General features: G+C 43.2%; 1 protein-coding gene across 1 annotated transcript in view; it reads right to left on the bottom strand.

Annotated features, from left to right (window-relative positions):
* Nucleotides 1–21149, bottom strand: part of FBXW8 (F-box and WD repeat domain containing 8) — a 104037-nt gene that overhangs the window by 37182 nt on the left and 45706 nt on the right. Inside the window, exons 5-6 of the mRNA XM_054594256.1 lie at nucleotides 20095–20252; nucleotides 1343–1539 (exon numbers count right to left, since the gene is read on the bottom strand). Coding sequence (XP_054450231.1) covers nucleotides 1343–1539; nucleotides 20095–20252 — 355 coding nt within the window. The remainder of the gene's footprint in view (nucleotides 1–1342; nucleotides 1540–20094; nucleotides 20253–21149) is intronic.

Here is a 21149-nt window from a genome sequence, read left to right as displayed (position 1 = left end):
CATCCCGGGCGAGAGGCAACATGACAGGTGGTCTAGCCCGTGCCTCCAGCTCGCTTCCTCTCCCTGTTCTAAAAATCATTTCTTATTTTTCTGAAGCTGACATCCTCAGTGGAGCCATTTAATTTCATCTTAATGTGGGCTTCTGGAAAGACCAGGACGCTCGGATTGACAGCGGCCGCGCCATTTGCTGGGAGCTGTAAAACTGCTCCGGGAGCCCCAGGCTGGGCCAGGGTGCCGCCTCACTGCCAAAGCAGGATTTACATCTCACAGGGGGACCCACATCCTAAGTAACTGTCTGAGTTCACGTAATTAGTGCTGGTCTACAGTGTTCGTAGGCAGAGACCAGATAATAAGCACAATGCTAGTGCTGGAAACAAACAAATATGGAACTTTCACGTTTTTCCAATAAAACCCAAGACAGGATAACAGCCTTAGGCAGGTTTGGGGAACACTAAACCCAGACGGCAGAGCTCTGATCATTAAAGGGACAGGAGCTTACAAGGAGGAGCGGGAACACCTTGGCTTTTTAGATGTACAGGTCGAGCAAGATTTCCACCACGAAGAAAGGAAGAGGAATAGGTTCCAGGTCAGGCCAGCAGTTTATTGCTCCATGTTGGCTCTTCTGTTCACTCTCCTACTAGTGCCAAAATCAAGCTTATTTAAATTAAATCCATATTCAGCATAGATAGATTTAAGCTCTTCCTTCTTACCACTAAATCACCCCTCTACCATCCAAATGTAGAGGCTCACATACAAGTGAACTCAAAAGCGAGCTCTACGTAAAGAGCTCCTGCCGGCTCGGGCGGCTGCACAAGCGGCCTCCTGGAAGGCGGCTACACAAATCACACCGACTGACACCTATTTCCACTCAAGAGCTACCCTGAGTTCCAGGTGACAAAGACTTGCGATGAAGAAAGCCGAGGATGGAAACCTTCTTTGCCGTAAGGTCTGGGACGAGAGCATTGAACTCATCGCCCTCGTGTGTCAGCCCGGAGCAGACCTGAGGGTGTCCAGGGGTGGCCACCCTGTTACTGTGAAAGGGGAGGAGGGGCACAGCGGTGAGACACTGCAGCCCCAAAGTTCGCCCTGGGGTCAGCATCACAGCGTCTAAGCCCTGAGAGCGAGGCAGGTCCGTTCCTCGCTCTAAGTTTCTGCTGGCTTCTTAGGAAACGGGAAATCACAGCACCTACTGCTCAGGTTACAAGGAGTACAATGAGACCTGCGGACGCAGGCCCACGGGGAGCCCTGAGGGAGTGGGGGTTGCCAACGCTGCTGCTATTGGTTTATATTAGATGCAGAGGTTCTAAGAATGAAAAATAAAATGACCAGACTGAAAGCTCACCAGTTTCTGAACTTCAAATTCTGCAGCTATTTGCCAATATCCCTCCTCATTGGGCCGCAACATGACAACATCAAAAGCAGAGGCGGTGGCGACCGTCGCGTCTCCGGGGCTGAGGGCCAGCGCCTGCACTCTCGCGTCATGCTCGAAGCGGTGAATGGGGTACTTCCCAGTCCTTAGGTCCCAAATGTTGACAAATCCTATGTAGAAAAAAACAACGCAGGTAACAATTTTACATCTGCTTCATATGCACAATTAGAAAATAAAAATTATTTAATGTAAAGTAAATGAAAAGATAAATGATAAAATGGTAAAAAAAAAAGTTTGCATCACATATGACAAAGGGCCAATTTCTATGATAAATAAAAGGCTTCTAAGATTCAACAACAAAAAAAAAGGCAATTGAAAAGTGAGCAAAGGTCATAAGTATGCTGTTCATAGAAAAAGAAACATAAGAAATAAACATAAAATATGAAAATTCACTCACAATTAGAAAAATATAAACTGTAATATAATTTTTATCAATCAAATTGACAGATATAAAAATTTCAAAAAAAATGTTGTTGAGAATACAGGTTAACAGATTCTACCTTAAACTGTTGGTAGGAACGTAAATTAATTCGCCCACTTTGGAGGCAACTGGATAAGATGTACCAAATGACAACTGTATATAGCAGTGACTTTCAACCATTTGCAGCTCATGGCACACATAAACTAATTACTAAAATTCTGCAGCACACCAAAAAATACACTATTTTTTTTCCAATTTTACAAAAAAAAAAAAAAAAAAGGTATAAGGTTGATTCATTCACACCAGACAGCTACTGTTGTGTTGGCGTTGTCATTTTTTTATGTGACAGTATAAGGGAAAAGAGGTCAGTGCCCCTAACTAAATGGTCAGGTGCTGCACATTTTAAAAATTCTTGCAGCACACGAGGTGAAAATTGCTGGTATACAGGATAGTCACCATAATGTTTCTAATTGTGTCAAAAGATTGGAACTTATCTAAATGTCCATCCATACAGAGCTACTTAAATAATGCTCCCTTCACAGTTTGGAATTTAAATAAAATGAGCAATTAAAAAAGAGTGACTCAGCCTTCTGTAAGCTACATGAAATGACCCAAAAAATATACTGTTAAATGAAAAAAGTAAAGAATAAAATAGTGGTATCGTATGCTATATTACTTTTATGTATTAAAAAAATCTACACACACACACACACACACACACACACACACACACACGGAATGCCCTGGATGGACACACAAGAAACTGTTCATAGCAACTGGCCTCTAAGGAAGGAAACCAGGGGGAAAGGGAAAAGAGTGGGAGGGAAATTTCCTCTCCTCTACATCTGAAATGTTTTCTGAAACTATCTTTGCCCAAAAGATAAATTTTAAAAATGTCTTTATGAGAGACACCTAAGAAGAATGGGAGCACATATCTTAATTGCTGAGTGCTAATAACACAGGAAGTTCTTAGCTCATTCTTCCATTTGTCCCCTCATCCGTGCAACAAATAATCACTGCGCACCTGTTCTAGGCCTGTTCTAGATGCCAGCAATGACTGGAAGCAGCCATTTGACACAATTAGAAACATTATGGTGACTATCCTGTATACCAGCAATTTTCACCTCGTGTGCTGCAAGAATTTTTAAAATGTGCAGCACCTGACCATTTTAAAAATAAAGGTATTCTACATCCTTTCTCACCTCCACGTCTCCTAGCCACAGCTGGCCGTGGTGCTTTATGGTGTGTAGTTGTAAAAACCGTGAGCTTGACTTGGCCACACCTGTTAAAACTCTGACTTTCCCCTCCCCGCTTCTCCCCAGTACCTTGAATGCCGCCACCCCAATGAGTCCCTCTTACACGCACTGGCCATGTCTCTGCCCTTCTTAAACCATGTATGGCAGTGAACTCCAAGTGTGGCCCTGGGACCACCAGCATCACCTGGGGGCTTGTTGGAAAGGCAAATTCTGAACTGGAGCCCAAGCTCAAGTTTGAGAACCAGCAGTCTACAGGAACTGACACTTTCCTACCAGATAGACACACTTTTCTGTATTTGGAATGCCATTTATTCTTTTTTCTCACCAAATAATTTCTTTTTTATCATTCCTATTCACTAAGCTACTTCTTTTCCTTCAAAAGTTTACCCAAGAAAATAATTACTTTCTGTACATGCTGGATAATGTTCTGTTCCAATTCCAACTGCTTTTATTTTTTCAAAATTGACTGAGAAATAATTCATGGACATAACACAGTCAGCAGCTCTTTGAGTTCAAATCCAGCTCCACCGCTTGACAGCCAAAGGCCTTAGGGGAGGTACTTAGGGCAGTGAGCCTGTCTCCCCATCTGTAAAACTGAAGACGACATGACCTACAACACAGGGCTGTTGCACGGATTAAAGGAGATAAACCATATAAAATGCTGGAGACAGACCAATCATTTATCTTTATGTATCTACAGCTTCTGCTGTGTTATAAAGCATATTTAGTCTATTAATAAAACTAATTTCCTCTATTGCTTTGCCATAAATCCAGTCTTATTACCTATAACTTCCTATTATCTAAAAGAGACAAAGCTTTTCATGTTTCTTTTCTTTGTGATCCATTTTCCCATCTGGTTTTTTTTTCTTGCTTTGTACTTTGTCTTTAAATAATAAATACTTTGTACTTACGATCCTACTACAACGTACCCTGGAGCACCAAATAAACATAGAAGAAAATAATACATTCGGGCTGCTTTGCAAGACTTTCAGACTGTCAGAAGACAGGCTTACATCAGTGATCACAAACCAAAGCAGAGCTTTCAAGTTAAATGTTCCCTCATATGTAAAACCGAGTACTCAGTATCTCAAGTACAAGAATTATGATAAACTTGGGGGAAAGCAGATTGCAAAAGCCTCTATAACACATTTCCCGGCAAATATTTTGGCAAATTCTTTCCATTCTGACTCGGAAGAAACAGATAAGCAGCAGAGAATGCCAATGGCTCTACAGGAGCCAGGCGCACCGCCTCCTCCAAACATTTTCGCATGGCACTTGCTGGAGGCATCCCAACCAGCAGTACAGAGAGGCAAGGTGCTTCTTGCGCAGGCCGCTCCGAAGTCCAGGCACTTTCATCGGTCTGCTCCAGCCATTTCCAACCGGTGTGGCCTGGGAATCCTTAAAATGTGCACAATCTGACGAGTTAGGGGCACTGACCTTCTTTTCCCTTAGACTGTCAAAAAAATGACAACAGTCAGCACAAAAGCCATCTGGTGTGAATGCCCTGTCTTGAACCGTAAATATATAGGTCATATAGTAGATGTGCACCTTATTAGTCACGTTGCATAATAAGGTTGTGTTTGACTGGTTAATTCTTGGTACCAGAATTCCTTATATACAAGTATAGGCACCTGGTTATTTTAAAAGTCAATTTGGAACAAAAACAGTAGATAATTACTATTATTATTTTTTGTTTGTAAATCAATCACAACTATACCTATTATTTTGTCAGATCGGCAAAAAATACATATTTTTTGGTGTGTGGCAGAATTTTGGTAATTAGTCTATGTGTGCCATGAGATGAAGAAGCTTGAAAAATTGCTGGTCTACCATCTTATCATCATTTTACAAAAGAGAAGAGACAGAAGCTCTGAGTGGCCGAACATCTGTCCAAAGCCACTTGGTACGCGATGAGGCTGGGCTGGAGTTTAGCTAGAGAAGTGCAGGATGAGCAGCTGCATCTACAAGTGCATAAAATAACTATGAGATCGATGAGTAACTGACGTAAACTCGCCCTGTGTTCTGCCAAGTGTGGAAGTTATTCAACCACAGCTCACTCTAAGCACACATGGAGTTTATCTACAAACACATTTTTCATTATTAATCAAGTATCGGTTTTGTTGGCATCATTTTTTCCAGCAGAACTGTATGCAATAAAATACCCTTCACTGCGAGGCTGAGTTTCACAGAGCTCTCCTAAGAAGGGTCTTTTTGGAAAATGCTTTCTAAGGCTCCATCAGTCTAATTCTCTTCTGAATGCTTGCTGTGCTGTCATCTTTGTTAGTTTCTCTATTTCAACTGTGAAGTGTATAACCCGGCCAGGCCCTCGCTTGTCAATGCACTATCGTCCTTTGCACAGTCCTCCAGGGTCACCTTCTGTTGCATAAGCATTTAGGAGTGTTATGTCCTCTCGATGAATTGCCCCTTTATTGTATAAAACATCCTTCTTTACTGCTAGTTACACTCTTTGCTCTGAAATCTACTTTGTCTGACATCGATACAGCCACTCCGGCATTCTTTTGATTAGTGTTAGCATGGTATGTACTTTTTCATCCTTTTACTTTGCCATGTCTTTATATTTAAAGATATTTAAAGTGAGTTTCCTGTAGATGGCATATAGTTGGTTTTGCTTTTTATTGGGGTGTTTGGACTACACTTTAATGTAATTATTGGTAAGAATGGGTTTAATCTACCATTTTTCTCTTTGTTTTCTGTTTGTCCCATGTTTTTTTTGCCCCCTTCCCCCCCTTCTTGTGTTTTTAATTTCTTGGTAGCTTATTAGCCAAACCCTTGGGCGTGGCATTCCAGCGGCTGCTTTAGGATTTTCCCAGGCGTGTGTGGCTCACTGCAGGCCGCCTCCGGTGATGTCCTGCGACTGCCCACAGGGTGTAAGGGCGCCCGGTAGGCACTTCCATTTCCTCCCTCCTGGGCTCTGTGTTGTTGTTGTCATGCTTTTCACTTCTCCATGTTATAAACCCCACATACTTCATCATTATTTTTATATAAGCAGGCAATTATCTTGTAAAAAAACCTAAATTGGGGGAAAAGTCATTTATTGTTACCCGTCTAATTACCACCTCTAGTGCTCCTGCAATATCACTTTTACTAAACCTTGCAGCTTTTGTAAGATTTGCAATTTCACTTTGCATCTGTACTGTTGGATATCTGACCCAAAAACATATGGGCAAGGTGGGGAGGCACACCACACAGCAGCCAACAGGGAGAAATGTTGGAGTGAAAGCTAATTTTATAACTATATAACTAACAAATCAGCCAATTATAGCATGGCTGCTTTTACAACCTCAAAATTGCAGGGACTCAGAATAGTACATACTTGAGTTATAAAAATGTTTCATAATATTGTAGCAGATTATCATCCACATTAACCAATATTTAGCTGAAAATAAATCAATGCAACAGCACATTCAACAAGTACCCATTGAGCCCCTGCTTCGGGCCAGCCGCTAGTCTAGGCACTGAGGAGAACCACACTGAACAAGTCAGAATAAAGAAAGGAAAAAAAAATCCCTGCCTGCGTGGAGCTGACATTCTAGCATCTACCAAGCATCTCATGTGGAGGGATATAGAAAGAATATGATCTCTATTTTCACAAAACTCACACTGAAGAGAAACCTAAATGTTTTAATAACTAAAATATAACAGAAACTTACATACAAAGTTCAATACATAATAAGAAGCTTAACTTTTTGTCATGTGGCCGCAGAAGTTTAAGATCCTGAAAAGGAGCAGCTAACTTCCCAAATGTTTCAGGCCACACCAGGCCCACGTGCCCCGGGTCATGTTAAGAAGAGGCAGGCAGGTTCTGCCAAGTCAGACACATGCACTTCTCAAACGGCTAGTGATTTTTAAAGTCTGCTGTGAATCCATTTGAAAGGCTAGGCTATATCATATTGCAGACACAGAATAATAGAGATTTCGCTCCTGATATCGTGCAGACTTAGAAGTGGCAGGAGTGTGTGCTTTTTCTGCTACATTCCCTATGGTAGTGAATTCGGAGTACTGAACGTAGCTGAACGTCAAAAAGATTTGCCGAGCATTCATCTTATGTTTTAGCAGAAAAACGTTTGGTTGTAAGAAACAAATCCACTGAACGGCTCACATGCAAAAGAAAACTGACTGAAAAGGAATGGGGCTCTTTCATGGAACCCAAGGGCCGAAGTAGCGCTAGAGATTATAGGCATTTAGAACCAGGGACTAGGAGAACATTCGGATCCAAGGCAGTTATGTGCCTCACTCCATGTCTCGTCTCCGCTTCACTCTGCAACTGTCTCAGCCTTCTCTGCCTCCACAAACCAGCTTTCTCTCCCAGCTCCACGAAGTCACTGCTCCATGCACGCAACTGAGACTGGAAGTCTGAGGCCTAACCTCTCGTCCCAGTCCGTGAATCAGCTGCTCCCAGGCCCGGGGTCCCCATCGTTGTCCAACCAGCTGAGGCCCAAAGATGAACGCAAGCACTATGAACATGACGCCCTCCAGAGGGGCTGGGGAGGGACCCAGAGCGAGGAGGCACCTTGAAAGGTGTCTACTGCATTTATTCTGCCTGCTAGGCCAAGGCGAAACAAAAGAGAACCCCAGCAGATGCAACGGGAGGGCCTGTGTAGTTCCTTACCAGCAATGTAAGAGGCAGGTCATTGCTCTCATTCCCTAAACCAGGCATAACCCCTCAGGGCTGGAGTTCAGCCCCGTCTGCCCCTCACCAAGAAAACTGAAAGGGGGCAGGTGTCTCTTTCTCCCACAAAACCTCAGTAGCTTTCATTCTGAGCTAGTGCTGGGATCACAACAATGCTGTTTCATTTGCGAAAAGGGTACACACAAAGGAAAACGGGTCTCTCAGAAAAGCTGGAAGAACACAATGGGCAAAGGCCATCAGCCCGAGAGAGGAGACAGGCGTTGGGCTTGGCAGTCCACCTGCTCTCTGGGCCCAGGACCCTCCACCTTGACAAAGGGCAGCAGGGCTGAAGGAGCTCCTGAGTGCACCCTGGACCAGGAGCAGCCATTAACGATGACATGAGTAACGACGGCCAGTCTTTTGTGGAGACATAAAGCCTGCTCAGCAGCTGCGGATGGGCACCCATGCCAGTTTGCAGCGTGCCCCGCCCCCCTCCCAGAGGAGGCCAGCCAGAGTGTGGTAATGAAACTGCACATAGTGGAAATGGGATCTAAATGAGTTTAAACTGATTTATGTTAGCTTTTGTAAAGATTACTCGATATCAGGAAAGTGCTACCACTGTGAAATAATGTCGACAATCCTTAAGACCTCCGCCTAATGGTACTTGCGCAGAATATTTATATTCCTCGTCATGGGAAACAAGGATCATAATGGATACCATTTTTGTTTTATTAGGGATGCATATTTAAATTAATCTGCTATTTGCCTAAACAATTAGCTGCTTCTGTTTGTGTGCACAAAGCCAAAATTGCAATTAGGCTTCCATCAAAAAGATAAGTCCCAACTAAAACTGTCCCAGTGGAGCCATAAGAGCTCAGGGCAGAACTTTCCAAAATTACTTTTTAGCATAATGGTAATTATGTTAATTGCTTGAAAGGTAAATAACTGCTGAACTGGTTTTGGAGGAAAAAAAAGCAATTGGTATGGCCCCTCCCCTTTAATCTTTTTTTTGTGCACAAAAAAAATGTAAAACAGGTTACCAGTTTAGAAAGTCACAGACTGGTCCTTTCTTGAACTGCCGAGTTTGTCTTGTGGTCTTCGGTGCTGTCCTAATCAGGCTTCTTGTAGCCAGGAGCTCCTCCGCTCGCGAGCTCGCACAAGAAACACCGGAGGGTTGGCCTCAGCTTCACAACAGTTAAGTAGACACCATCAATTAACTGCAGTTCAGAGACACTGAATGAAGCTGACTATTTATAAAGACAGCTGGCGATCTCAATTTCCACCACGTAAATAAACACTTGCCTACCAGACATTAAACAGGAGTTGAAAGAAATTCTGCAACAGGAGAAAAGGCATTTTAACAAAAGTTTTAAATATACCCACAGCACTCACTAAACACCTCTTCACTAAGTCCATAAAATGTCACTAATGAAGTGTGCACCAGAAATGCAAAGGTAGCACGAAGTCTGAGAGGACAAAAAGATTTGTTTTCATGGAAAAGGTGGCCTGTGGGTGATTAATATCAGTGCAAATAAGGGTCATAAAAAAGGGCCAGATCACAGACGGTCTCGGAAAGAAGAGCTGAACAAAATCTGTGCTTCACCGCGATGCCACATCTACCGTGTGCACGTCTCCCTTGACATCCCCGCGACACAGCTCGAAAGTGGAGCCCTGCCACTTACGGAACAAACCAACGAAAACACCAATACATATGAAGTATTCTGAAAGCTCCATTTTAAATTAACAAGTAAGAGAATTTGGGGGAATCAGGGAACTAGGCGTTGGTGGGGAAAGAGCACTTTTTACTATATACCTTCTGGTACTATTTGTTTTTCTATATGCAATACTATAACAATTTACTATAACTTGTATGTAGCTTTATAAATAGTAATGTGATTAATGATGGGATATTTTATTATTTATTAATTCCAATCTTAATCTGCATGACTTCATAATATTTAACTCTAATGTACAAAATTAAAAACTCAAATTCTACTTCCAACCCATCAATGAGTTAGGGTGAATTAAACTCCAAAGAAGTCCACAACATCGCCCCCACTTCCGGGGTCAGACCAGGCGGAGCAGGGCAGTGCGTCCGGCCCAGACCTGGCCCAGACCCGGCCCAGACCCGGCCCAGACCCGGCCCAGACCCGGCCCAGACCCGGCCCGCGCTGCCGCTCGGCCTTGGTCTTGCTCTCTTCTCTGGGTCTCTCAAATACTGCCGCTCGCTGAAAACAAAACGTGCCTACCTTCCGACACAGCCGTACTCATGTGTCCCCTGACACAACTGTAACATCTAGAAATGTAATTTGAGAATGATGCTGGTGACCGCGGAAGCTGAGGGGTGGGTGTGTGCGGGTCCATCATGCTACTCTGTACCATAGTAAAAGGGTTTTGAAGAACAATTATTTGTAAGGTCATCAGTAACAAAACTATTACCTTGAAAAAGTAAAAAAATATTACTTGCATTTACAAATGTTTTCAGTAGCTACAGCACAAAGCGACTTCTCAGAACAAATGAGTTTATAATGCAAATTCCAGGGATGACATCTTGCAGCTTTTAGAAACCCCATTCCAAATCCTCAAAAGACCTTGAGATCATCCTATCCACTCCCTTTCAATAAAAGTATTAAATGGCTCACACAAAAAAAGAAAAAAATCCATACGTAAAAATTTAGATTACAGCAAAACAGCAGTCAGTTTTGAGTTACCGGCTACCAAGTGAGAGTGAGGAAACGGAAACCCGAGACAGTCTGACCTCTCACTCAGGCAATCGGGTGGCAGTGCAGATCCCCCACCCGTGGCCGGGTGTGGTCAGGGGGACGCGCACGCTTGGGCCAGGCCCCGGCTCCCTCGGGGGGGAGGAGGTTCGTGAGGACCCGATACAGAGTCTCCCCGAGCTCCAGATCCCGTGCCCCGCCCCCGCCCCGCCTTAAAACCAGCGGTCTTCAGGCTAAAATACTGTTAAAAACTAAGTCTCCCATTCACATTTTATATATAAAACCAACAACAACTGGTTTAAGTTTTAAATTAGGGCAAAAAAATGTAGCTTTCAGCATATTTCTCAATATTGACATTTTTTAATAAAATGGTTACATCATTTTTTGGAAGTATTCTTTGGAAACTAAATACCACAGATTAGATACTCACCGTCCTGCACTTTTAACAAGTGGGGTGGCGGGGGGAGATATTTAGCAAGACACAGAAACAAAAAGTGTGTTGAGAGTCCGTAGTTCTGTCATTGTCACCAGAAGAACGCCCCCAGTTCAAACCAGACACAGAAAAGGGGCAGCACATTGTTTTTCCTGAGTAATCATTTAATGTATAAAAGCATCACATTAATTTCCTATGAGAAAAATAATCTAATCTCATTTACTAATCTAACTTTTTTAATTTTAAAATATTTCAGACTTACACAAAAGTTGCAACAATTATGCAGAGAGGCATAGTACACCCCATACCCAGGTTCCCCAAATGTTAACATATTATATAACCATGGTAGCATGATCAAAGCCAGGGAATTAAAGTTGATACAATGTTTAATCTACAGACTTTATCTGAATTTCAGCAACTGTCCTACCAACATCCTTCTTCTGGTCCAGGATCCAAAATTCCACATTGCATTTAATTGTCATGACTCCTTCATACACTCTAATCTGGGACAATTCTGTCATTCTTTGTCCTTTCATGACCTGGACACTTGACAAGCACGGCGCATTTATCTCGCAGAAGGCCTCTAAGTTGTCTGATGTTTACTCACGTTTAAAATCAAGTTGCGCATTTTTGGCAAAAATGGCAGAGAAGTCACATTGTGTCTTTTCAGTGGATGACATCAGGGGGCACGTGATGTCAGTGTCTCATTCCTGGTAATGACGACGTTCATCACTTGGTTAAGGTGGCATCATCGGGCTGCCCCACCGTGAAGTTACTAATTTTCTCTTTGGAGAGAGAATTTGAGACTATACAAATGTCCTGTTTCTCATCATACTAATTTTGGCTTCCACCGGTGATTCTTGCCTGCAACAATTAATATTGTGGTGCTTGCCAAATGTTTCCTATTTTCATTGTCCCTTCTCTATGTATTAACCAAAATGCTCCTATAAGGAAAAACTATTTACATCTAAGTATGGACTCATGGATATTTACTTTATTCTATAGGTTATAATCCATTACTATCATCACATTTTGTTGTTCAAATTGGTACTGATTTGGCTGCTGGGAGCTCCAGTCAGGTTTCATTGTCCTATAAATAGCAACTGCCCCTTCCTGAATTTTATTTACTTTTTTAACATTTATTTTATTTTTTAAAAGACTTTATACATTTATTTTTAGAGAGAGGGGAAGGGAGGGAGGAAGAGAGGATGAGAAACATCAGTATGCGGTTGCCTCTCACGTGCCCCCTATTGGGGACCAGGCCCACAACCCAGGCATGTACCATGACTGGGAATCGAACCAGTGACCCTTTAGTTCACAGGCTGGCACTCAATCCGCTGAGCCATACTGGAGAGGGCCTGGAGAGGGCTGCTTATCCAGGGGTTCCTTTGGGTAACACTGCACACCCCTGGTCCTCACGTCCCATTTGGGAGCAGGGTGAAAAGTGAGAAAGAGGAGCAATTCAGAGTGCAGTAGCCTCCGCTCTCCAAGGGAGTGGGTTCCAAGCCCTCCAGTGGAGGCTTGAAACTGAGGATTTGGTACTAGGATAAATATATACATAATGTGTGTGTGTGTGTATTTATAAATATATATATTTACATTTAGGTCTACAATCTGTTTTCAGTTCACTTGCATATGACATGAAGTACAAGTGAGGTTCATGGGAGGGAAAGGCATACAGATACCTGCTTGTTTCAGCATCATTTGTTGAAAAGATGATCATTTATTTCTTCATTGAGTTCCCTTGGCATCTTTGTAAAAAATCAACTGGGGGATCTTTTTTCTGGGTTTTATTCTGTTCCATTGACCTATGGGTCTACCCTTATGCCGGCATCACAGTTTTCATTCCTGTGGTGTTACAGGAAATCTGAAATCAGGTAGGGTAAGTCCTCCAACTTTATACTATGGTTTTAAAATTGTTCTTGGCTATTCTTGGCCCTCTTTTTCCTTTTTTTTTTAGATTTTAAATTTTAGAATCAGCTTATCATTTTGGGGGAGAAAATGTTTGAATCTCCAGATCAACTGGAGAACAGCTGATACCTTAACAGCATTCGATCTTTCATGAACATGGTAACTCTCTCCATTTATTTGGGTCTTCCTTAATTTCTCTCAGGAATATTTTATTCGCTCATTCTGACGACCCTCTTCCCGTATCTATACCTCCCCCCTCCATAGTGAGAAAACTGGCCACCATCATCCTGAGCACAGGTGCCTGCGCAGTCCCCCCGCACGCAGCCCCGCCCACCTCCCAGACGCTCAGACGCCCCGCCCCGCTCCCCCCCCCCACCCGCCCGCCCCCACCGGGCTGCCCTCCGGCTCCACGTGCCTGACTCGTGGCTTTCTGACTACAAAGGAAGGCACATTATGATTTTAAAACAATACATTCCATAAATACATTTATTTTTGCTTCACAAGAGCCCTAGGGTTTAGAATGGAATAAATGCCACAACCAAAATTGTAAGTATTGAAAAGGAAATTAAATTCTCTGACTTAAAATTTAATTTAGTTTCTTCCACAAAAACAAACTCATGCTTGGTTTTCATTAGGTACACTAAGAACTTGGACAATTTCTCAAATCTCGACTCTCTTCCCAGAGCTTCCCTGTGCTATTTATGGTTGCGTTTTTAAGCTTAACTGTAATAAGACAGGACAGCTACCTTGAGTTCATGCATCACACTGTGTCTTATTTAAAAATCAGTTTTAAGTAAAACCATCCAATAAGACAAAGGATTAACACCAAATTTTGTATCATAAATTCAATAAGCCACTTTTTTTTCTGCATTAAAAAATTATTTCAACTTATTTTCACTAGTAACCTCAACACTTCATAGTTATATTAGAAACTGATTGCCTGTTAGTCGGTACCTGCTGTGAGAGAATGTCCCTCTCCCGTGTTTTTAAATCTGAGGTTTGCAGACCTCTAAGAATGCATCTGTGCACTCTCCGTGTGGAAAACAAAGCATTAAGAGGCATGTAGATGATCTCTTGGTGCCAACAGCCTGCGACTACAAAATGCAAATTCAAATACTGAGACCTGGCAGCATGGTTCAGCTACAAAGTCAAAAAAACAACAACAACATAAAAAGCACACAGATTTTTAATTTCTTCCCAAAGAGCTCACAACTCCCACCCAGGATTGTATCTGTGGACTCCCATTGGAGGAACACTGCCCTATTAGTTACAACTCATATTCAGTCCGTAGCATCCATAAGCAAATGTAAAACAAATAGAATTTCAAACTCCCGTTACTGAGAATAGAAAAACCTTTCTATTTATAGAAAAAAATATTTTTATGCAGCAACTTCCACCATCACAGACACATAGCGTCTATGGCTCATGACATCGCATGCCCCATTGCGTACCAGGTGACAGTCAACTCTGAAGTTCAATGCCTTAGGAGACACTTTCCCAACACAGAGAGAAGCATCTCAGTTCAGACCTGTGCATTTCGATTTTAATTCCACTCGGAATAGCTTTAAAATGTGGGCGTTCCCAATGTTAAGAAATCGTTTAAATTTATCATTGTATCTTATCTTTTAAAAGGACTATCCTGGGTATTTTTGTTTTTTGTCAGAAAGTTCTTCCATTTGTTTTGTTTACCGATAGTCTGAGTAAGACTCCAAAAACTAAGCACGGTAGCCAAAGGTTTCAGGCAAGAACTGATTATTGAAACTTCTAAGAAAAAAAATGACCAGAAAAGAAAAGCTTTGGAAAAAAACCAAAATTCTCCACAACCCACAGCCAGTTGTCGTAGCCATCTCCAAGCAACGCTTAAGTTAGTGATAACCCACCTCTAAAACTTCGATTTCAAACGCTGAGTGCGGAGGGGAAGAGACGGAATACTGCATTCAAAGGTTAGAGCATTACAGTCAAATGTCACCACACACACACGAACAAGAAACCTAAGCAAAATTATCAAGAACTGATGTTTTACTGCACATAAAATGAGTCTCCACAGCTGCCTATCTAAAACATGGCCTGCTGCCCAGCGCCGCGGAGAAGCTCAGAGAAACCGCTTCCCTCCGCCGCTCCCCCGGCAGTAAGTGAGCACTCGGCCCCTCGGCCCAGGCGGCAGAGTCCCGGACAGTGGCGCACGTGCGTCAGACAACTGCGCGGGGCAGAAGGGGGCCCACCACTCTGCCCGGCTTGGCGCCACCGAAGGAAGACGGCTGTTGGCGGTCCCACCTAGGCTCCCACATGCTGACATGCACTGGTCTTGTCTCTCCTCTCCCCACGGAGTGGGGACAAATAAGAACTTTGTGCCCAAAGAGTGTGTAATCTCATTTCCCTCCAAAGCGTGAGTTTTCCAGACAAACTCCGAGCACAGGGCGCGGGTTCCCAGTGCACCGCGCTCCTAATGCCGTGGCTCAAGGCCAAAGGCAGGCACGCATGGAGCAGATGGAGGCCTGGCAAGGTCTCCCACTGTCCCTGCATTAGCAGCATCTGCTCATTACTCAGAACCTTCGCCTGCTTTATCTAATGCTCCAGGAAAAGCATTTTGATTTGATTCATTTCGGTACGGTAACGTGCAACACAATTAGTGGTAAAATCAAACTGGAGGGTGGCCAGTGCTGACAATCGGAAACAAGGCAGAAGAAATATGAGGCCAGTGGGTTGGAATTCAAAAAATCACAACTGTGGATCCCCTTGCCAAACCCTGGCACCCCAGGTGGGCGTGCAGTGTCCCCGCAGGGCGAGGAGGCTGAGGAGGACGAGGGGGTGTCGCTTTCTCCACCTCCACCCCGGGGGCTAACTGTGTGCTCAGGCTGCTGGGGGCCTCAAAGGCTACAGAGCTTCCTCCGGCACAACCAGGGGGCTGAAGTTCACTCACTCATTTTATGACCTAATTCTTTTCTTCTGTGGGGCACAGTTACAAATTTCACAACGCAGACCCCACAAGGTAAGTGTCCTTTCTGGACTGTTGTGCCTGAGAGGTGCCTAGTCACTGCCCTTGGGACGAGCTGTGTAAAAATAACATTTGATTATAACTCCAATCTATCTTTGCCCAGAAGTAGCTACTCACAAACATGTCGGTATAAATGTTACAGCAACAATCTGTTAAACCAAAGCGAAACCAAAGACAATGCCACCTGAGGTCTAGGGGAAAAGTGAGAAGTTGTTGTTTATCTCAGAAATAGTAACAACCCCAATCAGACTGGTAAAACAAGCTGGGAGTGACAGAGAGGCAGGAAAACACAAGAGCTCTTATCAAAGAAACAATCCTAATACCAAAAGGAATTTGAGACAAACTAAAGATTTCAGTGTAAACGCGTGGCCATGGAAACAGAGTGCATTCTACCTAGAGCAGGAATATCCCGGGAGCGTGGCGCAAACCCTGAAAGGACTCGACTGACAAACGTGACGATGCAAATATAACAACTAGACAGACCAACCGGGCCCAAACTTAAAATCCAGAAACAGGCGGAAATACTAAAAGAATCTATATCTAAAAACTTGTAAAGGTGGCACCTTTAACCAGGAAGGTAGAGAAGGGCTTTCTAAAAAGAGATGCTGGAGACCAAATTCATATCTCATACTATTCCAGGATGGGTTCTATATTGATCAAGATTTAAATACAAAAGAACTAGAAGAAAAAGAAAGAATTACAAGTAGCAGATACACATGTAAGAAAACCTCACACTAAGAAATGTAAATTGCAACTACATTTGGATACCATTTCTTATCTATCAAAGTGACAAATACTTAAACATTTGAAACATACGTTGCTGATAAAACTGTAAGGAGATGAGCACACCTTCATACCTTGCTGATAAGAGTGCAAAATATTATTACCCCACTTGCATTTTTATAGCAAGCTATCCGGCTTACTCTTACATGACATGTCATACATACAAGTTTCCACTGCAACACCATAACAGCAAATCATCGGAAACAACACAACCGTCCCTCAGTAAGGGGTTGTGTAAAGAAACCACAGCACTTGTACAATGGAATTCTACACAGGTATGAAAAAAAAGTATATTCTGTACACACCAGCATGGATTACCTTTCAAGGTATGTCAGGTTCATCACAGCATTAGTCACAATAGCCAAGATATGGAAACAACCCACATGCCCACCAATGGATGAATGGATAGAAATATATGGTACATATACAACAGAATGTTATTCAGCCATGAAAAAGGAAAATATCCTGCCATTTGCAACAATATGGATGAGCCTTGAGCATGTTATGCTAAGTGAGATAGGTCAGGAAGAAAAAGACAAGTACTGTATGATCATCTATATGTAGAATCTAAAGACGTCAAATCTGTATAAAACAGTAAAATGGCAGTTACCAGAGGAAAAGATTTACGGTGTCTAAAGGTGCAAACTTGTAACAAGTAGTAAGTGAGCCTTCAGGTTCTAATGCAAAGTATAATGAATTTAGACAATAATATTGTATTATAATTATGTAATGTAGTAAATATCACAACAATGGCAATCATATTATACTATATAAATGTGTGAAAGTAACACACTATCCAGCTTAAACTTACACAATCTTACGTATCAAATTTATGCAACAAAAAAAGATATGTAATTAAGTGAAAAAAAAGCCAAGTTATGGAATACTATAAGGTAGTACGTCATCTTTTGTTTAAATGGGGGGGGGATAAAAATTGATACTCATATTTGCTTATATTTGAAATGCAGAAATACTGGAAGGATCAACAACAAACTAAACTATACGGTTGCTTTAACATTGAGTGGACAAAAAAGAATAGAAGTAAGACTTCTCAATATATGTTCACTGTATTATTAGTTGTTTGTATTAGTTTGATTTTACATCCCTAAAATGTTCACTTAGTCAAAAGCATTAAATTACAAAATAAAATCCACTCCTTTATGGATTAAAATATTAAAATCACTCACACATACACACACGACCATCTAGAAAAATAAATCATAAATATAGTCCACTGAAGAATAAACTGACAAATTGAAAAGGTATTTGAAATAGTTCGTTTCTTTTCAACCAGAAGATAACAACCCCCACCCCCAAATGCAGAAAGATAGGACCGTGCAATTTGCAGAGAAAGAAATACAAACCACTCCTAATAGCACAATGAGAAATGTTCACACACACAGAGAAAAGCAAACGAGGACAGCAGTGAAGTGCCATTTCCACCCATCCAACAGGCACGAGCAGTCACCCTCACACACTTGGTGAGACCGACTATAAACAGGCAGAACCTTCAGGAGGGCGATTTGGCACTCTCCATTAGAACGCAAAGCTTCGGTAGCCTGAGACCTGGTAGGTGCTAGCCATTTACTCCGTGGACACAGGTGCACAAGTCCATCACGGTATTTGTTCAAGGCTGTTGCTTGCAGCACTGTTTTTAATAACAAGAACAAGCAACCCAAACGTGCATCGCTATGGGCGCTCACAAGTAAAGCATGGCACGGCCACGCAGTGCAAAGCTACACAGGCTGAGAAAGGACGAGGTTTACCTTAGGTGCTCGCACAGAAAAGACACTAAGACGTGTCGTTCGGTGAAGACAGCTGGGGCATGCAGAAGCACACCTGGACGGGGAGCTACATGTAAAACGTGAGGGGGCCCAGCGCTGCAGGGACGGAACGACCACTTCCACTTCTTTTTGGATACATTTTCTTTTACATTTCAGACTTTTTTGCTGTTTGAATTCCAACTATGAGTTTTTTAAAAACAAGTATTTCAAAGACATTTTAGCAATTATGTGCCAACTATTTAAGGAAAAAAGTAGTTTCTCTGTCATAGCTACTTGGTTCCCCAATGTTTCAGTGCCGCAACAGGGTGAGGGTGACAAAGGCAATTCTGACCAACAACGTGAAACCTGCCGCACACTTGCACTTCGCCTGAAGCTGCATTTTCAAGTTCACAAGCAATGAGACGTCTCTGGGTTTACTATTACATAATTGGTGCTACAGCCAGGCACGGCCATGGCCCCAGAGACACACGCACAGTCCTGGGTTCAACGCTGACTCAAGCAAATCACTTGGCCGGTCACTTGGCACCTCAGTTTCCCCACTTGAAGACAACGGTGTGTGTGGCCAGGGAGGCTACTGGATAATTCTAAAACTATATGATTCTAACTTAAAAATACTACAGCCTTTGCATCGTTGTTTTAAAAAGACTCTGGTAATTTAGAAAGGAGCAAACACACCCAGGTTGCCCGTGTGCAGTCTGCAGCGTCTCGGTAAGCAGACACGAAGTCTCACGTACCAAAGGGACCCAGCGTAGCCAGATCTCTAGAGGTTGGAAAAAAAAAATCCATCAGTGGCGTCTACTAATGTCAAACCAAAAGAAGAGAGTTCATGTTAAAATAATAAAATGAAAATACTTAAGATTTCAGCCTTCATTTTTATTTTTTTCAATGGCACAAACACAGAAAGCTCCCCATCACCTGCTCCACCACAGTGCTGTCCGTCTGAGCCGACCGATGCGCCGCACCGGCGGTGCGGACGGGCAACGCTGCCAGGACATGAGCGTTGACGCCTGGGAATATTTTGTGGTCCAGCTTTCAGGCAAGTGGGGAAATGCAGATCTGGGAAATTCAAACTTTACACGACAGTGGAAGTTGGGAGCATGAGCCAGAGTATAGGATACCCATGGCCATCGAAACTACCATTCCTATCAGTTACAAGCCGCTGAGGGTCCCTATTTTAGACTACTCTCACCTATGTCTGTACTCCACAGTTGCTCATACACAAAAGCCAGTCCCAGAGAGAGAACATATTACCATAAATTATCTTGTATGGCACATAAGTGCCAGGAGAAGGTAGGCACTGGCTTTTTTTTTTTTCTATTTCCATATTTGTCAATAGATTATCTGTGTCCACCCCTCTTTGCTGTTCCCTTTGGACTATGCAGAGACTGAAGGAAAAGTAGGCCAAGTATATTTAATATTTTATACCAAACAAGTTATTTGCTTAAGATGGCTTGGCCAGCCTCCTGTCTGGCACTCACCCCCAGCCCGACAGTTCCAGTAGGAATTAAACACAGGTTTTAATGGGTGCTGTGTTCCAATGCCCACTAATGCACGGAGCGTTATTGGCCAACTTCTTCACATAATGGCAAGAGCGAGTGTGTGTGTGTGTGTGTGGACCCGTGTGTGTGCCCACGTGTACGTACGGAGGGATTACGGGGGGAGCTGGCCACAGCTGCTTAATTTTTGTAAAGCTTTTTTTTCCTTAATAGGGAGGAGGGCTGCGGTTACTTACCATCCTCATACGCCGCCACCGCCAGCGAGCTGTTGATCCTCACAAAGGAGACATATGGCTGCATTCCAGGCTCGTCCTCCTCATACTCGGAGTCCAGGAAGGGGGCCATGTAGTCCCAGGTGCGGGTGTCCCACACCCGCACGTCCCCTGATGTGTATCTGGAAAATAAGGGTACCATTGGTTCCAAGTGGAGACAGCAGAGCAGGGCCATAGTGGAGAAAACGGGGGGGGAGCCCTAAAACAACACAGGCGTGCGATTTAGTCGTGTGGGGACCCCCCACCCTGCCCCGCTGTTTGGATGAGGAGGAGATGACAATCGGGCAACAGAGAGGCTGTGCACACCTTCCATGTCCACACAGCACAACACTGACAGTTCCCCAGGGGAACCCTATACTATAAAAAATCAGGTATCAAGATCCCTTGTTTTTCCTTTTACACTATTATAACCCAATCTGCTACCTTAAGTTCTCCCAGGAAAGAGGTCACTAGCAGAAATTTGTAGAAGCCACAGTATTTACGCACAGAAATGCATAACAAGGGCCAACAGAGAGAGAGAGAGAGAAAAAGAGAGAGAGAGACGCTAAGGACTAACGGTCTGATGGGCACACGCTTTCTAACACCTCACTCATGCATCACATTTGACTAATTAAAGTCCCTAAAACTAATTGATTTGCTGAAACAATTAAGTCTTGCCTTTAGCAGCCAGACAATGCTGCTTTCTCATGAAAAGCCCTTGCCGAAATGCCTGACACTCCCAGTTTCGCCCACTTAGAAGAGAGGAGGCCTCACTCTCTGCGAGGACTACAGCCGCTCCAACAAACGGCGCTCTCCATCAAAGCCGAGGCAGGGCCAGAACCTGCTCAGACACGAGGCCACAGGAAAACAGACTGGCCAGCTGACGAGGTGGTGCGCTGCCTGCCACTCGGGTATTTGTGCTAAGTTCTTTGCATCTGCTGCACAAAGTTCAATTCAACACATAAGTCAGCTGTGGGGAGGCGTGTTAGAATGGTTCTAAGACTCTCCAGATGTACTCACACAAACACAAAGACAAGTTA

Source organism: Pteronotus mesoamericanus, unplaced genomic scaffold (assembly GCF_021234165.1).
Source record: "Pteronotus mesoamericanus isolate MK-2021 breed Mesoamerican mustached bat unplaced genomic scaffold, CSHL_Meso_final scaffold_507, whole genome shotgun sequence".
NCBI lineage: Eukaryota > Metazoa > Chordata > Mammalia > Chiroptera > Mormoopidae > Pteronotus > Pteronotus mesoamericanus.
Note: the sequence above shows the minus strand (reverse complement) of the source record. Positions and strands in the feature narration are given on the sequence as shown.